Source organism: Tenebrio molitor, chromosome 4 (genome assembly GCF_963966145.1).
Source record: "Tenebrio molitor chromosome 4, icTenMoli1.1, whole genome shotgun sequence".
Classification (NCBI taxonomy): domain Eukaryota; kingdom Metazoa; phylum Arthropoda; class Insecta; order Coleoptera; family Tenebrionidae; genus Tenebrio; species Tenebrio molitor.
The window spans coordinates 20691532-20712352 of record NC_091049.1 but is presented as its reverse complement, the minus strand read 5'-3'; the positions used below and the strand labels follow the sequence as shown (position 1 = coordinate 20712352).

Genomic DNA, 20821 nt, shown 5'->3' with positions numbered 1-20821 from the left:
CAAGGTGTCAACGGTGTTGCCAATCTAATTTTAACGCCATAGCCTGCTTTAATTATAAATTTAAATGATCTCATGGTAGTAAACATCCGTAAGTGTCCGTGAAGTTATTATCTCCGCTGAGGAGCGTCCGTGAAGTTTTATCTTCGCTGATGAGCGGCTGTGAAGTAAACTAGCTAAATCATTTGAAATTGCTACCTCAAATTGTAACAAATTTGTGTCTGAATGTGAGATATTGAAAGCTGAAGTGAATAAATAAGGTTTAATCAAGAAATTTGTACATTATTGTAAAACGTACTTACTTACAAAATTTATCAAAATTAAAAGGGGTTGACAGACGGATAATTATTTCGGGTTTTGTTCACAGCGTTGTTTATACCTACTAGTCATAGTCATAGCTATATTAATTTATCAGTCTACCTAATCTCCTACCTGGTTTCTTAACATTTCTTAAATAATTTGTTATGAAGGTTTGAAGAAAAAATAGTATATGTTATTCAGAGCAAAAATGGCATTTTATGTGTTGCGACTCGTAGTTTGGCTGTCCAATGCAGTGAGTTAGATATTTTACAGCGCTCAAACTAATCAGGCACTCCGTTTCGCCATCGTGCCTGAAACATAGTTTTCGCGCTGTAAAATAATTCTACCGTACTCTAATGTAAATAACTTGATATTACCTAATGGTTGCGGGAAAATGAATTTCACCTCATAGGAGGCGTTGAAGAGTCGATTGTGAATGCACTATACGGGTTACAGATCGCGGAATACTGATCAGCTGTTTAAATCTTACGTTTTACGTGAGTGGTGCGTTCACAATCGATTCTTCAACGGCTACTTGGAGGTGAAATTTAAAAAAAAACACCCGAAACAATCTTTTTTGTAACGAAAAAATCCAAAATATTTAAAAATGAAATTAAAAAATAAAATAATTTAACATGATGTAGTAACTTTTTTACACTTGGATTGGTAGCACTTTCCGCGCCGATTACTACAGGGTTATTATAAATGTTTCTAACAGCGTAGGTGGCTGTGCGCTATGCTTTAGGTGCGCCGCTACGCCAACTAGATGTTGGAAACATTTATAATAACCCTGTAGATTATTAAAATTTAAAGCGTTGGCTGTGTCGGTTCATTCTTGCTCCATATTTTTTTCTGTTTCTCCTATAATTTTGTCAAAATGAGCGACTCCGACGAAAGTATTTTGATGACGTCTGAAATTAGAGAATCAAATTCGATACTGCTTTATTTGCTGATTTCCTAATTTGTAAATTGTAAAAGATTAATAGTGATTAAACGCCCAATTTGTTTCCGTCTCTCTTACGTTACGTAATACCAATCTTACAAAGCAATTTCTCCTAGTTTTTGTTTTAAAGTAAAAAACATCGGGGTGCGGGAAGTGAGATCGAAAAAAATTAGAGTTGGCTGTGACCAAAAATTTCAGTTGGCAATTCGTTAAAATTTTAATTTCAATTATGAGATGTAAGGGATGTCAGTCTTAAAAGTTAGGTTAATGATTCTGAGAACGTTGAAATCTTGATTTTCATAAAGGGGTGCATTATGTGTGACCTGTCGGTTGTAAAGGAATCATGAGGAGTTCCAATCGTATTTATGAACTAGAGTAAATATTCGAAATGTCTGCCTTCAGCTTCCAAACACAATGCTACTCTCTTCGCTTCATGTTTTCAAATGACCTGCGCAAAGTCGGGACATCAATTAAATTGCAGTTATCAGTAATTACTTGCATTAATTCGGGAATTGTGCCAGGCCTGTTTTTGAACACGTTCGTTTTTCAGGTATGGAAAAACAAAATAATCAAGGCAAGTTGTTGGTAAGTGCCTTGAAAGTCTGGAATGACAGTTTAGTGGAGTAACGTTAGGTTTTTATTTCGGAACCGGTAGCAAGAGCTCGGATTTGAACGAAATTTTTTTAATGTGTTATAAATAAAACATATTAAAACCTTTATAGGTTAAAAATTGCCACCTCATTGTTTGTTTCATTAATTTATTGTTTATTTATAAGAACTTAAATTTTCCAGTTAGAAATCGTTATTTTCGCAAGAAAAATACTAGAGAACAATATAGAATGACTTTGGGAAGAGTATATTGTTATATTGAAACTTGTTTGGAATTAATTGTATGTGGAAAATGAAGAACAATAGGCAGATGTTCGGTAGCCCGGTGTTGACCGGCTCAGATAGAAACACGTTCAGTTTGTCTTCTAGAGTCGCATAGTTTGCATTTTTTGAAGAAAATATATAATTATTTTTAATGGTTTTTGACAAAAAAGTGTTTAGTAATACCATGCGATCGAAAATAAAAAAAATACAGAGGTCCGTGGGTAATACGCTTCAGTTGGCAACACGTAAAAATGTAATTCAAATGTCATCAGATGTCATTACAATGGAGAACTGTCATTATTAATTATTGACTATTAAAATTGCTATTGCAATATGTTCACTTCAGAGCAAAAAATTTTCATTGTGCAGTGTTACTTCAGAAACGGCGAATCGTCCTATTCAACACCTCTAGTTTTCGGGGAATTTCAACAAAAGTTTCCGGACTTTCAACGCACTTACAGAGGAGAGTAAAAAAAACCAGACAAAATTTTTGACATAACACTCATAAGTGTGAAACCGCCCTTCCTACATTTAAACTTATTTAGACTGATTGTGACAGCTTAGTTAATAACAAACAACGAACAAAAAAAAAAAAAAAAACGTTTTCCCGTATTTTGAGAATAATCGAGAAATACTTATTTTCAGTTTGAGTACAAAAAAAAAATGTTTTTGGTCACGTGTAATGTCTGCTATTCACTAAGTTGATTAGAGCATTCATTTTCACTTTGATAACATTATGATGTTAGAACAATAATCACCTGTCTTGTTAATTTTAAAATTCTAAAACACTTGCACAGAAAATTGCTGTTTTAGAACTGTCAGGTACGAGTATAGCAATTTTTATAAGAAAATAGCTTTCCAAATTTCTCCAACTTCATAATAAAGTTTCCCAATGTATTTTGGGTTGCACACCCAACAATCATATAAAACGCTTTACTGTGACGCCATATCCTTTTCAATTCAGATAATTTCCATTGGTTTTTATCAATTACTATTTCAACCCTTACGTTTTGAATTTTGTTGTAGGTTTCCCATTCTGCTATCAAAAATTAAAGTTATATTTAATTCCATTTTAGTACATCAATAGTAGTAGTAAATATGCTTTATTTGCCCTACGGGCTTTCGGATTTCTGATTACAATTGTATCTAAACATTAAAAAAAAAAACAATTCTTAAAAATTTCCCACCCCTTTCTTTTTCTATTCTTTCCCTCCTCTTCCATATCTCTTTCATACATCTATCCATCTTATCTCCCTTCCGTCTTCGCTCCGTATTTTTCCCGTACATCAATAGTATTTAAAGCAGAATGGTACAAAATCTAGTGAATACAGTACATACATGATTCCTGTCATGTTACCTTACATGAAGCCGTTCTTGAAACCTTTGCTGTAGTTGTCTGTAACTGCTGTACATAGACTTCATCTTTAATCAATTTAAAATAAATAACTCTTTAATAATGATTAGTGATTACCACCTCAAAGGTGAAAGTTGTTTGCTTTCTGGAGGTTGTTGTTCCACAAGAGTCTTCAAAACAGCATCATTAACGAAAGCTTCTGGATTGTATACATTTAGTTTTTGCTTTTTCATTCCATCATTTAAGTTTTCAATTCACAAAAATGTGCTGATGTATTCACATGGGAAAACTAAAACTAAACAAGTAAGCAAATGTTTTTATATACAGAAATTTATAACCGACAATTTAACATTAAATATAATTTACAATCTAACGTAAACAGCACAACAGACTTAACTAAAGAGCATTTTATTTCAATCATTCAGATGCACATGGACGAGATAAATTACTAGCTTAACTGCAGAGTATTTGCAACAAAAATCGTTTACTAATAACTGTTACATAAAAAGTAAGATGATAATCAAGTACAACTGAATCTGTATGTGCTACACTTATTTTAAAACGGTACTGATCAAGCATTGACAATGACCCGGCTGACTTAAATCTAATTTTGATTCCCAATTAATCAGATCAGTGGTTGTGGGAGCTTCGTGCAAAATAAACTATGACTCACATACGATACATTTGAACCAGTACTCCTATTATTATTTTTTCAATAATCTCACCATATCTTTATTCTGTTTGGTGATGTTCATGTCAGCTGTTTCAGCCTTATCTGTAATGTTACTAATTAAATCATTCTGTGAATCAATTTCGCCTGACATATCAGTGGCCAGACTTTTCAAACGTGAAATATTGGAACACATCTCTTGCAAATTCGCATCTAATTTAGCACTAAAATCTTTACTACCGGACATCTGCGACGGCGCCGAGTTGTAATCTAGATTTTTAATCCTGGTGCTCGGATGATTTTCAAATCTATCATACGTAGAGAGTTTCTCTTGGAACTCCTGATGCAAATTAGTCGGTTGTTGGGCCTGGACACACAGAAATCGTGACTAATCTACCATGTTAAAACAGTAAACACTCACGTTACTCGGTTTCGACGCTGCTGAGGCCATTGGATTCACGTCGTTCTTCCCCGACATGTAATTCTTCAAGCTGCTGAACACCGACTTGATGCCGTTGATATGTTTCTGGGAGAATCTCAGCGTTGCGTTAATTTCATCTAGCTGCTTGTCGGTTTTCTCCAGTTTCTCTCGTTGTCGCATCAGTTCCTCGGCGGTGGCGATGCCGATTTGTTCCGAATCCCGCAAGATGCTCAGGCTCTTCTCGGTGCTGTTGATGGTGCGATCTTCGATTGCTCTTTTGCGTTCCTGGAATGACTGGAGTTGGTCGTCGAAACTGGGCTGTGGGCCGTCGGGCTTCCGAGAGTTTCGCAGAAATGTTTCGTCGTCTACGTCGTCGTCGTCATCGAAAGGGTTTGTTGATTTTACGTATCGATGGTTGGACATTATGGACAGGGTTGAATAGTTGGCCTAATTCGATGGCGAGGGGAGTAACACGACAAAGATCACAGCAACATTCAACTAACTGATGACGAATTTTGCGTCTGACGTTTGTGTGTGATGACAAGTGACACTTCATCGGTGGAACACAGGAATTTTGAATTTGGTGTGTTGGCTGCATTGAAAATACTACCTCAAATTAAGATTTTACGTGAGTCTAGACCACATCAAGACTTTGTTGTATTGTTGGGTGCATAACAATAACAAGGGAATTCATTGCTGAGAATAAAAAAAATTGCTTAATGATATTGATACAATAAAATAAATAATGCAGAATATAGCCTAACGCGTCGTCCTGCGTGAGCGACTAGCTTACGACGGTGCGGGCGGTGCGGCCGAACCGGATTTATTAAAGCATGGAGTACTATAGCCCTGTCCTACGTGCGGCCGCGTTGGTCGTAAAATTGTTTCGTCCGAAATCCGGACGGCAGAGGCGATCAAATTCTTTGATTTTTCCGCCTGCGATTCGCCCGAACCGTCAGTGGTGCATCTTCGACGGTGCACATGTGTTCTTTTGTCGGTAAAGCGAAAGCGACGAACATTGAACCAGGGAATATAATTTAATTATTTACAACACTGTAGTAAAATAATTCATAAATATCTACCCTTGTCGGAAAGAGGACAAAAGAGCAAAAGAAATAAAAGAACAAATATCGCAGATGTTGAACACAGTATCTTCACAAAAATAAAATTCTGCTTACGTTGTCAATGTCTTGTAAATTATTCCCCACCCTGGGATTTATTATTTTTCAATATTTTTAAATTCTCTTCTCAGTTTTCTGTTAGTATTCGTCAGTAGTTACTGTGGAATACGAGTGTCAACAGGTCCAACAGAATTTAATTTAAAAAGTTTACAATGTCTGAATCATTTATTGAGCTTTTAATAGTGGCAGTTAGAAAGACCAATTTACTTTGGGACATGACTGATAGAAGGTACCATAATCGACTCTTCGTGGATAGAGAATGGACTCGAATAGCCAAAGAACTAGGGGAAACAAGTAAGTTAAAAAAGTTTACCATATTCTATTATTTATTTAAAACTCTTTATAAAAGTATATAAAGTGTAGCATGTAAGGTACGAGTATAATGCACATTATTGTTTTAACTATACACGTTGTATCGGTCGTAGTGTGAAAAACCTGCAAAGTTTTTTTCTTATAAAAGCAGCTTTCTTTGTGGACGCGTTATTCTTTTTTCTCGATTTCCAATGTGCCCGGGGGTCAATTTTAGCATTTCTAAATTGTTCTATGTCAAATTCTGATACTCCTTCAAAGTCTATAATAATGTTATGCAACAACGTAATGGCCTTTACAATGTGCACGGCATTTTCCACTTTAGTTTCTATTGCTTTTCCCAAAATTCGGAATTTTGAAACTATGCTACCAAATGAACATTCTACAACCATTCTCGCCCTTGATAGTCGATAATTAAAAGTGTCATTTTCTTCACCCTCTTGTAATTGACTCCTGGGGAAAGGCCTCATAAGGTATTCAGAGAGTGGAAACGCTTCATCCCCAAGAAACACAAAAGGTGCTGTAATTGTTGAACCTGGTAATATTGTTTCCTCTGGAAAATTAATTCTTCCTGATTCTATGCCACGTCGTAAAGGACAAGCATCAAATACACCAGCATCACTGTCTTTTCCGTAGGAGCCTACATTTACCGTAACAAATTTATAGGTAGCATCTGTAACAGCAAGCATACCAATAGAGTAAAAATTCTTGTAGCAGTAATACATAGAGCCGGAATTTGCAGGTTTTTTTATTCTGATATGTTTGCCGTCTATAGCCCCCATGCAATTAGGAAATTGCCACCTTTCCCAAAATGTTTTTGCAATGTCTTTGAAAGATGAAACCGTGGGTTCCGGCATATGCTCCATTACCAGTGTATTCCAAATAATTTTACATACTTCCACAACAATAACAGCCACAGCACTTTTTGAAATTCTAAAAGAATATGCAATTTGTCTAAATTGTATACCCGTGGCCAAGTATCTGAAACAAAAATTATTGTTATAGCCTCTAATTGTGATGTTTTTTCTTTTCTAGAGGAAACAGTTAAAGGGAAGTGGAAAAATTTACGTGACACCTTTAAGAAGGAGTTAAAGAAGGTCCGCAAATATAGATCAGGTGACGAAGCAGAAGCATTTCGTTACACAGGATCATGGTGCCACTTTGAAGCCATGCAGTTTTTGAAACGAATAGCAACTCCTAGAGAAACTGAGGGAAATTTGCCTGCATCTCAGGAAGAAAATTGTGATTTTCAAGATTTTCAGGAAGATGAATCGCAGGAATATGAGCCTCAAGACTCGCAGGAACGTATGTCACAACATCAAGAAGCGGAACAAGAGGAATTGGCTCAGCAAAATGAAGAATTTGGACCATCGACTAGCAAAGGAAAATCGAAAATGAGTCGTTTACAGAAGGAACTACAGCACTTGGAAGAATCGCTGCCTGCCGCAAATAGCCCCACAAAACCAATAGCTGTAGCTGTTTCCAGAAAACGGAAATTAAATAAAGTCTCACAACAAGAAGGGAATTTTGAACGAGAAATGTTGCTACTTGAGACAAAAAAATTGGAATTCCTAAAAAATTCAAATGACGACGATGAAGACCTCAACTTTTTTAAATCGCTTTTGCCGCATGTCAAGCAACTTCCTTCAATAAATAAACTAAATTTTCGGACCAAGGTGCAAAATTTGCTCTGTCAGGAACTGACAAAGCTCGAAAGCCTCCATAATAGGATTCATCTATCCCAAACAAGTACGACGAGTCGAGTCACATCGCCATATTGTTCACCACTTTCTTCGATCTACAGCAGTGGCCAACAATCCGATGGTGGACATAACGAAGTACACAATAATTATATTGTGCACGAATTTAATTAACTACCTAAGCTATATGAGGAACCACAAAATAAAATATTTTGAGTTACAGTTCAGAAGTTATTAATTTATTTAACTCAAAAGTGTCCATTACTGGTGCAGTGTCCATTACTGGCGCAACTACCCTATATTTTTTTAAACAAAAAATAAAAATAAAATGATAAAATGTAAAAATCATTTTTTTAACCTACCTTAAAGTTAACATGAGCCTTTCTTCTACTGAAATTGGTCGTTGAAAATTAGTTGGCTTGTACCTAATTTCTGATTTTATCGCGTTCACTATATAGTCAAATGTTGTAGGCAGCATTCTACAATAATTATGAAATAAATTTGGAGAAGTTCTTAATTGTCTATATAAATGATGAAACTCTCCAAATTTCATTCTTTCTAAAAAAATAATGTTTGTCGGATTTCTTTTCCTTGGCCTATTTCTACGTCTTAAAATTAGCATTTTTAAAACCACATTGTCACACATTAAAATTTTACGTTTGTTCGACCACCCCATTTTCTACGAGACTGTGTGACTAGTTACCGACGACTCTATCGTCATCACCACTCTCTCGCCGCGCCGTGCCGCTAGCACAAATCAGCACGTAGGACACCCAAACCTCGCCGGTCGCATCGCCCGCACCGCGTCGTATCGGCCGCCCCGGCCGTTTCGTAACATTGGTCGCTCACGCAGGACATAGTGTAAGGGAGTCCGTTTCGGCTCAGGGACGCGAGGGTCGCGGGTTCGATTCTAACCCAGGGCGAAATTTAAAATAATAAAAAAAAAGAGAAGGCTATTTATCGGATTGATATGATACAATTCAATATCCCAAACTGTCGAAAAAGTTGTGAAACAAATATTTTCTTGCGCGTTGAAAGCGTCCAAAAGTGGAGATCGTCAGGCACTGGTTGAACCATTTGAGCATAGAGCATTTGAGCCGACGATGGCGCTACTCTGGCGGCCCCTCGACGTACTATTATTTCGGCGCCCTAAAAAATATTTTATCCACAATTACCTTATAATTGAAGTTTTATCCACACTTATGAACCGTATAAAGTAACACTTTATCCACTAGTGGAATAATGAAATCACTTTATTCCACTAGTGGAATAATGAAAAAATACAATCTTAAATCAATTGAACAGGATCACTTTCTTCCATTTAGGGTTGCCAGGTGTTCTATATTTAATATGAGTTTCATATATTTGGATATGATCTCCTATTTCATATTAAGGTATCCAATATGAGATCAAATCTCATATATTTCAAATATTAGAAGATTTCTGAGAAAAATATATTTTATGGTATGTCTTAATGAGACGAGAACGGTTGACTAGACTAGACGACTCGTTTTCAGTTTCAGCTAAATGCTAATGCATAGATAAATGCTAATGCTAGTTGAAAATTCGCAGAACTTAAATAAAATCTACACAATAGCAGAGGGCAGAGCACAGTGCACGTGCACGCGAAACCACTGCGAAGAGTTTTCCTTCTTTTTCTGTTTATTCACTGGTCCATTTTAACGTAAACCTTGTGTAAGTGCAATATTCTGCAATGAGTGCCAAAGCAAAACAAATGCGGTACAGTTGTGTGTACAAAACCGAATGGGAAAGTAATTATCCATGGCTTCAAGCGGTAGTAAACGAGTCGCAAAAAGCAAGATGCAAATTTTGTAAGAAAGACTTTTCTGTTGCAAATCAAGGCGTACATCAGGTAGGTTAGAACGAGCATGTGTTAATAGCGTGCGTCGGTCCTTTAATTATGCTTTTCTATTTATTAGGTCAAACAACATGCGGGGACTGATTGTCATAAAATTAAAGCGACAACACATGCTAATAACACTTTAATTGAAGCATTCTGCAAAAAACCTAAATCATCTACAGAGGGTAATAAAGTGACAGCCCAAGAAGTCGCCATGGTTTACCACAACGTTAAACACAATTTATCGTATAATAGTTTAGACTGTAATGTTAAACTCCTCAAGTATATGCTGCCTGATGCGACAAAAACGATGAGTCTGGGTAGAACGAAAGCAGAAGCGTTGGTTAGAAATGTGTTGGGTATTCAGGCTGTGCAAAAAGTCAAAGAACAATTAAAAAACGGAAATATTTTTTTTGGTATTCAAATTGATGCATCCAACGTAAAAAATCGAAAAATTTTTCCAATCACTGCAATATTTTGATACAGCAAAAGGGATACTGAATAAAATTATTAATTTTATTGAAAACCCAGATGAGACAGCGACTGGTATGTTTAAGTCTATTGAAAAAACTTTACTCAATTTAAATTTATCTTTTGAAAATGTCAGTTGTTTAAGCGCAGATAATTGTAACGCGAATTTTGGAAGAAACGATTCTCTTTTCACTGAATTATTGGAAAAAAATTCCAATATCATCAAAGCTAATTGTCATGCTCATGTTATACATAATACTGTCCGACACATGGTTGAACGACTCGAATTTGATGCAGAAAACTTGGTTCTTAAAATTTATGCTCATTTTGCTCTTTCCGCTAAAAGGCGTGAATCTTTACAGGAGTTTTCGGAATTTAACAACGTCGAGTATTCTGAGTTATCACGTCATGTTGTCACAAGATGGCTATCTTTAAATCCCAGTATTGAAAAAATTTTGAAATTATGGACTTTCGCAGTTTAAAAGACTGCCCCAAGCAGATACAAAAGTTAATGTACATTAAAGGTGACGAATACCAAGATACTCCTGATAATGAAGTTCCTGAGATTTATTTAATGTTTTTAAACGGGTTTTTAAAAATTTTTGAAGATGCTATTCTTTCCCTTGAGTGCAATAATGTTAGCGTTTTGGAGATTTATTCAATTCTAAATGGTTTACTGGACAAAATTAATAAACGAATTGAACAGGTTTTTTTTGGATTTCTTGTAATGCAAAAATTAAAAAACTTGGACAACTATAAAGCAGATGTTTTAAAAAATGATTTTTTAAATGCATACAAGGTAGCTAAACAGTATCTTGTAAAATGGTTTGACTTTAATGAAAACAGCTTACTGTTCCTTTTCTCAAAATTAAAGTTAGATCATGAAATCTCCTTTCATGATTTATCAGCATTAGTGGAAAAGTTGCCTAAAATCCTTAATATTAACATGGATGCAATGTTTGACGAAATGAGTACATTACATAAAATATATAATTTATGTGGAAAAGATGAAAATTTTACGTCCTTAGCAGAAAGTAAAAAGTGGCTATTAGCTCAGACAAAAGAGCTTCCCAATATAACAAATTTGATTAGTTTTATCCTGAGTATACCATGCACTACAGCTTATGTTAAACGCATATTTTCTATAATGACAAATAAATGGACTGACACTAGGAATTGATTAAAAGTGAACTATGCATTAGTCTTAATTTTGATATGTCATGCTTAGAATTTTATAATTATGCCTTAGGTGATCAGAAACTGTTGTCTGAATCGCAAAACGAAAAAAAGTACCTTTAGCGTTAAGTGTAGATTTTTATTTCAATTTTTTTTCTTTATTCATATAATAGTATCCTTGAGTATGTTGTTTTCATTTGTCTGTTTATGAATTTCATTTATTTTTTATGTTATGTTTTATTTTTACGTGAATTTTAAATTTTAATAAATAAGAAAATCATATTTTTCACTGAATTTCATATATTTTAGTACAGGCTAGCCTATATTAACTCATAATGAACCTGGCAACCCTACTTCCATTTTCACCAACTTGCACAGCGTTTTGTACAAATGGAGTCGATAAACAATTAAAAATAAATAGCGACTATTCAACACCTCCCATGTTTTTTAGTTAATTTCAATGATTTTTGAGGTGACATCCGCTGTCAGAGTGTAATGTCAAATAATTTTTTGATGACGAGATGAAATTTTGGCGATTCTGATTTTAAATCGCTGTAATTGTGGATAAAACGTTATATTGCATTCGTGTTTTAGTCGCATTTTATCCACTTAAGAATATTAAACGCTCGTGCGTTCGCACTCGCGGTTAAAAATTCTTGCGTGGATAAAATGCTATCTAAAACACTTATACAATAAATAACTATTTTTCACAACTTTTTCGACAGTTTGGGATATTAAATTGTAATCTATCGGATAGTTTAAAAAATCTCCCAACTTTGCTCCAAAAATGGTTTGAATATTTTTATCGGAACAAAATTTAACAGGGGGTTGAAAAATTTGCATGTACTATTCCGGACACGGAATCTTGGCCAACATTTTTTAGACATTTCTAAAAAAAAATGATGTAAACCAATCATTAGTGTCATTAATAAATGACAGTTATTAAAAATCACCTTGAAGTTTTTCTTGTGACATCAAAAAAGCAGGGAAATGGCTTTATCGAGTCAAAAGTTGGGTTATATTCAATAAAGGCCAGTTTACACATATTTGTCACTTAAATGTCAATTGTGGCCAAGATTCCGTGTCCGGAATAGTACAGTTGGCTTCAAAAAAAAAAAACGGGAAATGAAATTTGACCTAATGTGAATTGGAAATTTAATTTGTCAATTTATGTCTGTTTGACAGTAGTATTTGTATTTGCATAACTGACATTTCTGACACATAAGTGTAGTTTTTTAACCTAAATTCTAAAAGACCGTTTCAAACTATAAAAATTTAATAAAATTTGACAGAACTTTTTCTGACAGTTCTCGTTTTTTTTGAAGCCAACCGTAAAACCCTATGGCCGTCTTAAAAAAAACTCAGTATGGTGAGGGGGCGTGGCTATTTTTTTTAACCTTGTGACACATTAATTCATTGAAAATTGATTGAAAATACACGATTAAAAAAAATAAAATAGTTACACATTGTTTTCTTTATTATCAAATAAACACAAGAATACAAGAAACAAAAAATAACAACTAACACAGACTTTGTCATAAATCGCAACTGCCTCTTAATCCCAAGCGGTACCTATTAGTCTTCTGAAGAACTACTCGAAGAAAATTCAGATTTTTGATATTCGTCAGATTTTCTAACCTTTTCCAGAAAAGCTTTATCACCTTTTACTTTTTAGAAAAAATCTTTACAAGAACGTGCCTACAATTATACATATACAGGCCCGACAGGGTTATTCACGAGAAGGGTATTTCTGAATTTCTTTTTGCCGCAACCCATTATACACATTGCAACAATATCTTGATTTCAAATTTTGAAAATAATTGTTACTGAATCCACGATGGGTCTATGACGTTAAAGCAAAAAATCTTTGTCAATTCGAAAAATTTGTTTTTACAATAACGACGAAAAGACTGACACATATGGAGAGTATGGAATGAATTCTGTCGCCGCTGCGGATGTTTACAATCCGATGGTAGACACATTTTACATTAACTTAATTTGTTGAATTTTGATTACAATACAAGTTATCTGTCAATCTGAAATTCTGACAAATCTATCCATCTTACTTTGATTTCAAATTTAAGAGAAATAACACATTTGATTTAGTAGTTACTGCCATTGATATTGTTGGTTGCGGCAAAAAAAATTTTATACCCCTCTCGTGCTGGTGAATAACCTGTATGTATACTACAGATAAAATTGTTTTCACAGTTGACAGTTTCAGTCAATTTGTTCCTTAGTCCATTGTGTATTAATAATAGAAAAAATTCTTCCTACATTTGCAAAAAAAAAGAGGACAAAAGAGTACTTACACAATAAAAGATAGATAAAAAAAGAATTATTGCTGAAAAGAGGACATTTCCTCTTAACTGGCAACCCTAACTGTACAGAGGCGAGCAATAAATTTTGATCATCAAGGTCATTCTTTGACGCAATCGAAAATGCTCCATTGTAAGACAGTCGTAAATGTCATAACCTATCATCATGTTGTATGACATTAATTGTCATTTTGTTCTCATTTTTTTGACACTTTGTTGACATGAGCATAATCAGGCAGGGAAATTTTTTAAATTTGTGACAATCTAACCAAATTTTGAAATGACATTGCCGACCAAAATTTATTGCTCGCGACAGTACAGACTGAACCAAATTGAACTTCATCTAAAATTAGTTACTTATTATAACCTTTACATCTCCCTTGTAAAAATACGATGTGCCGTTCTAATTGTCAATATGTATACCGTCAAAAAATGTAAAATAGGCTTTACATGATTAACCTCAATTATTGATATGCGACTGACGTAAACAGAAAATAAATTTCAAAATTTGACTTTTGAATGTCACGTTGACAATAAAGAGTGATTTACATCGCAATTTTCTAAGTGACAGAAAAATGATGCCCGAAATTCCGTGTCCCTAACTTACTGTACATCAAAATTCCAAAAGGAATGAGATCGGTCATACGCCTCGATAATGAAAGTGTTTTCTTGGATGGCACATACACTCAAGTTGCAAAAAACCCTTTTGCCTTTGCAACAGCACTTTTAAGTCAAAATTGACTGTTTTTCGACGAGGACTTTAATAGAAAATGTCATGAAAAATGTGTTATTTGCACCACAATGGTTTTTTGATTTTTGAACAGCGTTTCGATGATAATCATTTTGTTCCATACTGTATATCGTGCGTTCATTTAAATTTGTCCTCAAACTTGACGTTGGAGAGTCGATTGAGAACACACCACTCGTGTAAAAGCGTTTAGATGATAATGATTTTGTTCCATGCTGTATAATATCATACGTTCATTTAAATTTATCCTCAAAGTTGGCGTTGGAGAGTCGATTGATAACGCACAGTGCAATTAACTCAAAACTCAAAAATTGACAGCGTGACCGACACAGAAATGTTTAATTTTTGAATGTCAATCATGATGAATTGATGATAGCAAAAGGTGGTTTACAGAGATTTTGTTGAAGTGACAGAAAATGCTGCCCGAAATTTTGATTTCGCGACTGTACATCTTGTTTAGCAAACTAACCAGTTTTTTCTATCTAAAGGTATTTTTTGCGTTTTTTGTAATTTACCGTGTGCGTATGGGTACTTTTACCGCCACTATTGACATTTAATGCTAAGCACTACGCCCTCTGACGGAGATTATTCGTATTCACGTTACGTGATGTGTAAGTGTGATTAACTCCGATGAATTTACGATAATTCAGTGGTACGGTCGGTGAACAAATAAAACTGGGACACTTAAAATTTAATCTATGTAAATCACACCATTGAATTGTCAATATATTTGTCAGTGTCTACATAATATGTCATACCAAAGTTAACCTATCTGTGATAAAGCCGTAATTAAACGATGCAAATTTGTAAATTTTGACTTATGTGATTGTCATTTTTGTTCCAGTTTTATTTGTCCATCGACTGTACGTATTATTAAATAAAGTTTTTTCAGTACTGACAGTATAATGAGTAGTAGAGCACATGGTTGTGTCCCGCGTTGTAACTAACTACACAATGAATTTTTTATTAATGAACCATAGGGATTTACATGGTGTAAACTTTATTTCGTGTTCATAGCTTTTCTACTGCTAATTTCAAAATTATCTTTCGCACACTTTTAGCTTGCTTAATTTTTTTTAATTACGTAAACTGAAAATCTGTGGCGAAAAACTGTTTAGCAATCATATGACAATTCAACCCTTTTTGCAAACATTAAAAGAAAAAATTAAACACCTTAACGTTTCCATTTCACAAATTTACAATGCAGATGAAGCAGCTCTATATTGGAAGCTGCTACCGGACAAAACTGTTGTTCGTTCTGCTGAAAAACTAGCCCCAGGTCGAAAAAGAATCACCTTTTTAGTTTGCGTAAACGGCGATGGTTCTCACAAACTAAAACCGTTGATCATTGGAAAAGCCACAAATCTAAGATCTGTTAAGAATGTAAATTTGCCCGTGGATTACAATTTTTCTAAAAACATCTGGATGACCTGCAATATTTAGTAATTGGTTTAAATATCCGTTTGTCCCGCTAGTAAGAAGTTACCTCAAGCAACAAAAATTGCCTGAAAAAGCTTTGCTGTTGGTAGCCAACTGTACCGGACATTCAGGTGAAGAGCTGGTTAGTGAAGATGGTCAATTCACCACTACGTTTTTACCTCCAAATACAACCGCGTTAATTCAACCTATGGACCAAAATCCAGTCAATTTGACTAAATTAGCCTATCGCAAATCTTTGTTAAGTCAAATTGTCTCTTCAGATGAGGAAGATCTCAGTAAATGTCTTAAAGAATTTAGCTTAAAACATGCATTTTTTTTTATTATCGAATGCATGGGGTAGTCTTAAAACTCAAACAATTGAAAAAAGTTAGCACAAAATTTTCGATAACAGTTTTTTTGATCAGCATGACACTAATGATGAGTATGAGGAGGATGATTTGATTCCATTACAAATCTTGCGACGACTGACATGTTAACACTCCAGCGATTAAATGAAGAAGCATTTTGTTTTTAATCAACGAAATCATTATCAATTATTTGCAGAAAAGATAATATTTTATTAAAAGTTCCACTTATCTTTAAATTGTAAATATAATTACTATTTTGTATCCCACCTCCACCCGGCGGCACGGCAATTTTGCCGGAGTACATACACTATTACGGATAAAATAATACTATCAAGTAATACTGCAGTGCTTATCAACATAATTACCGGCGTCTCGTCTCCACATTTTGACTTTTTTGTGTTTTATGTTCTGTGTCAATGTTAAGGAATTTCCTCACGATGTGACATGAGTATAATAATATACCTTTTTGAATTTCAACCACCAATGTGTTCTCTAAGTCCAAAATTGTTAAATTTTTAAAAAGAGATTACGGTACTATTCCTGTTGCTGAAATTATAAATGGTAAAATCGAAATTTTTTCTAAACACCAAAGATTTCTCATAGCAACGGAGAGTTCTAAATATTTATTAATTTTTGTATTATATGTCTGTGTTATATTGTGTGAATTTGGAACAGCTATATCTAAAAGATATGCTTGCTTTTGTTGTTTATTTAAAATAATAATGTCTGGTCTGTTATGCTGAATACGATATGAATGTCAGTTAAAACTGTACGATCAAAATATAATTTGTAATTGTCATTTTCCAAACAACTTTCTGGTTTATAAATATAATGTGGTTGTGTATCCTTTAATAAGTTGAATTTAACTGCTAAATTCAAGTGTATAATTTTTGCGAATATATCATGACGTTTTTTATATTCGCTTTGAGCCAAAACGGTGCAAGAAGAAATGATATGTTCAATGGTTTCCCCTTCAGTTCCGCAAATCCTACATTATTCAATGATCGATTGCAAACCGCATATGTGTTTTTTTATAATTTCTTGTATTTATAACACGATCTTGTATTGCAAATATAAAACCCTCAGTCTCAGGATGAATATTTGATTTTTTAAGCCATGCATGAGAAGCTTGAATATTAATTTAAATTTTGATTGTAAAATAGATTTAATTCTTAAATAAAATTGCTTTTCTAAATTTTCTTTTATAATTGAGTGTTGAATATGATTTGATTGATTAATACCTAAATATTTATAAAATTCTCCTTTATTTAAATTTTTAATTGAGTGTTGAATATGATTTGATTGATTAATACCTAAATATTTATAAAATTCTCCTTTATTTAATTTTTTTATGATTTCTCCTTCTTGAGTTATACATATATTCTAAATGTTCGTAATGACCGCGACATATTGATTGCATTTTACACTTATCAATACCAAAACTCATCCCAATATCATTTGAGAAATTTTCAGTTATTGTTAGTAAAGATAAAATGTGATTCTTTTTTGATCCATAAAGTTTTATGTCATCCATATAAAGAAGGTGATTTAATTTTGATGGTGTGGTATTATTAAGTCTAATATTGAAACCATATCCAGTGCTATTTAATAGATTTGTCAAAGGATTAATGGCTAGACAAATTATAAATATAACTACTATTGTTGTTATGTACTTATTTACACGTATTAAATAAAGCTTAAAAATAATCTGAATTTTTGGTAGTCCGAATCACCTTGGTTATTTATTATTTACTTCGGATTAACGAGGTATTACTGTATATTGATCGATATAGATTTGAAATTGACACACTTGTTATTGTAATGTCACATTCTTCCACGATCGATGTCAAAATAATTATTTTTATGTTCGATTGTATTATAATTCATGATTTATGATATCGTTTATTGTCCACACACCATCTGTTTAGAGACTAGTCCATAAAGATAGTAAAACGGCCGCTTGTCAATTTTGGGTATTACTTCAAAATAAACGTCAAAATTTTCCTAATTTTATTTAAATCAGGAATTAATACAAAACTTTGCAGTCAAGATTCTTTAGCTCTTGCCGCAATTTCACCTACTTTGCTCATTATTACAACTAGAAATAAAGATGATTTCAGTTCGTATTTCAAACACAAACACTGTTCGTTTTCAAATAAATAGTAATAAATAATTTCGTAACCACAGAAACAAAAACAGAACACTTCGAAATTATCGTAATTTTTAAAATCTATGAATTTTGTACCTAAAAGAAACTTAACTTCACAATCGAACATAAAGCCTTGTATGTAATTCGTACATAATTAGGCTTTGTGAACTTGCCCTATTTATTAGCCTTGCTCGCAAAGCGAACATTATTCCCGTCCCGTGCCGGGCAATGTTGCAAAGAAGTTTGGGTGTGAGAAATTAACCGGATTCTTAAACCATAAACCGGATCAAATTTGACCGGAAAGTGTGTGGCCGGTCTAGAAAACGATGCGATATGAAGACACGTTTGAGGTTATGTGTTGGTGGTCTCGGTCCATATGAATCATGAGCAATTTAACCAGGAAAATAATAAATAGAAAGACTTTGTGGCGTCTCTGTAAGTACATTATTGTAATATTTGAATATTTTTCAACAACTACCAACGCACTTTTACATTGGAACTTTCAAAAACCCCTAAATTCAACTTGACGGCTGAAAATTTCCCAAAGACCACTCACCAAGATAAAGAATGGAGTATATGTATGTACTTATGACATAAATAGGTACTTATTATTTTTCACTTATCAATTATTATTGATTGTTCATGTCTGTGATACCGGGTGTATTATGAAAAATCTTTGGTGCTGTAACTTCCTTATTTTTCATACGATTAATAAATGATGTGTCAAATAAAATCGTTTAAATGGGTTACAATTTGAATTGATCCAATATTTGTTCTTGAATTGCACTATTAACTTCTTTTTGCTCAGTTTTATAGAGATTTTTATTTTGAATATGAAAATGTAAACAACCATGATCATGCATAGAAAGAAAAAAAAAAAAAAGAAATCAAAAAACAATGTAACAGACTTTTTATTAAACGCCGCAATGGGCGTCAGTGGAAAGTGTATAGTGTTGCTAAAGCGATTTTGTTTGATGTATCATTTATTAAAATCGGATAAAAAATAGGAAAGTTATAGCACCAAAGATTTTTCATAATACACCCGGTATAAGTTAAACTACGTGCCAATAAAAATGCACCACCAAAAAGGAGTCAAGTTTATTTCTCTTAAATAAAGTAATTGATTTCATTTTGGAAAAAAAAGTACAGAAAGTCAGAAAAAAAATTAATAATAATTTGTCACTTCACCATGGTTAGTAATACATTCCCTAACTCGATAGGGCATGTCCCGAATAAGATAATAATAATAATAAATGTTTATTGTAGCCATCCAAAAAAAAAAAACAAAAGAAATAAATACAAGACGATCGATCTCTTCTTGAGTTATCTCATCCCAAGCTTGCTATAGGTGACTTCAAACCGCTTGCTTGTTGAGGAAAACATCTTAAACGTAGACCCATGATATCCCACAAATGTTCTTTGCCAAGCATCAACAAATTATTTTTGACGCGCACTATACAGGCTGATTCACGTAGCCCGGTCATTAGAAACTTTTTGATTTCCCAAAACGTGAATCAGCCTGTATGTTGTGTATTGGGTGATTCAAAATGATTGTGGATAAATATGGCAACTATGTACGAAAATTTATGTGCAAGATAGAGTTGACATTTATTTGACAGATTATAGTCGCGCAATTTTGAAAATTGTCAAGTCAATGTGCAATGGTATAAAAAAAAATCAAATGCATGCTAATATGAACTGTTATACAAATGTCCACTCTACCCAACCCACACAGTCGCCACATACATTTTCGTACCGGGTGAGATGAGTTTTATCGTCAGCACTATTAAAAAAATAGTAAAAATTAAGAAACTTTAGGGTTACATTCCCTTGATATAAGACTTCAAATGTGTGTAATCAATTTTCACTTATCACTTAATTCAGAGCCATAAAATTAAAAAAATCGATTTTGAGCAAAAAAAAATTTTTTTTCGTGCACGCTCATAATTCACAATTAATTTAAAGAACACATTTACGAAATTCGCATCAAAAGAAAATTATTCGTTTTTGAATTATTCCAATTTTAACATTAAGAGCGAAAAATGACCAAGATTTACAACTGCAGTGTCATAAATAAATATCTCATTGTTGGGAACATCTGTTGACCACTTTTCTAGTAATTCTTAAGTCCCTAAAGGGTATCATAAATAACCTACGTCAACTTCTTTTGTGGAACTGACCGCCCAATTTAATAATAAATCATAGCTAAATTTTAGGCTTTAATATCAAATTACATTTATTTCAAAAACCGGTGATGTTTTCATGATTTCAATGACACCAAATTTTTCCTGAATGTTTGAAAGGACTCTCAGTGAAAAATTATGTAAATTAATGTATCAGTTATTGAATTAAAACAAAATCTTTACCTGTTTTATTAAAAATTTTGAAATTTTTACAGACTGTTCTAGAGTGATACACAATCATTCCTGAATTTTTTGAAAATTTTAAATTGATTAGAAGTGGATGTTTTCCCACTGACGATAAAACTCATCTCACCCGGTACATAGTTGCCACATTTACCCACAATCATTTTGAATAAATTAAGAGTGATCGAAATTACCCC

General features: G+C 33.5%; 2 protein-coding genes across 2 annotated transcripts; one reads left to right on the top strand and one right to left on the bottom strand.

Moving 5' to 3' along the window:
- Positions 1–3771: 3771 nt before the first annotated feature.
- Snap29 (Synaptosomal-associated protein 29kDa) lies at positions 3772–5118 on the bottom strand. Its single transcript, XM_069044623.1, has 2 exons — positions 4559–5118; positions 3772–4504 (listed from the first exon to the last, which is right to left on the bottom strand). The coding sequence occupies exons 1-2, from the start codon at positions 4979–4981 to the stop codon at positions 4172–4174; spliced, it is 756 nt and encodes a 251-aa protein (XP_068900724.1). The 5' UTR covers positions 4982–5118; the 3' UTR covers positions 3772–4171.
- An 836-nt stretch (positions 5119–5954) lies between these two features.
- LOC138128171 (uncharacterized) lies at positions 5955–8874 on the top strand. Its single transcript, XM_069044353.1, has 2 exons — positions 5955–6033; positions 6979–8874. Exons 1-2 carry the CDS (start codon positions 5955–5957, stop codon positions 7920–7922), a joined length of 1023 nt encoding a protein of 340 aa, XP_068900454.1. The 3' UTR covers positions 7923–8874.
- Positions 8875–20821: the final 11947 nt, after the last annotated feature.

Bases quoted from the DNA above. Each gene is read 5' to 3' on its own strand.
- Snap29 (XM_069044623.1), bottom strand. From the start codon at position 4,981: ATGTCCAACCATCGATACGTAAAATCAACAAACCCTTTCGATGACGAC. The intron at 4,505-4,558 runs GTGAGTGTTTAC...CTGTGTGTCCAG, and splicing joins CAGCGTCGAAACCGAGTAAC to GCCCAACAACCGACTAATTT.
- LOC138128171 (XM_069044353.1), top strand. From the start codon at position 5,955: ATGACTGATAGAAGGTACCATAATCGACTCTTCGTGGATAGAGAATGG. The intron at 6,034-6,978 runs GTAAGTTAAAAA...GCACTTTTTGAA, and splicing joins CAAAGAACTAGGGGAAACAA to ATTCTAAAAGAATATGCAAT.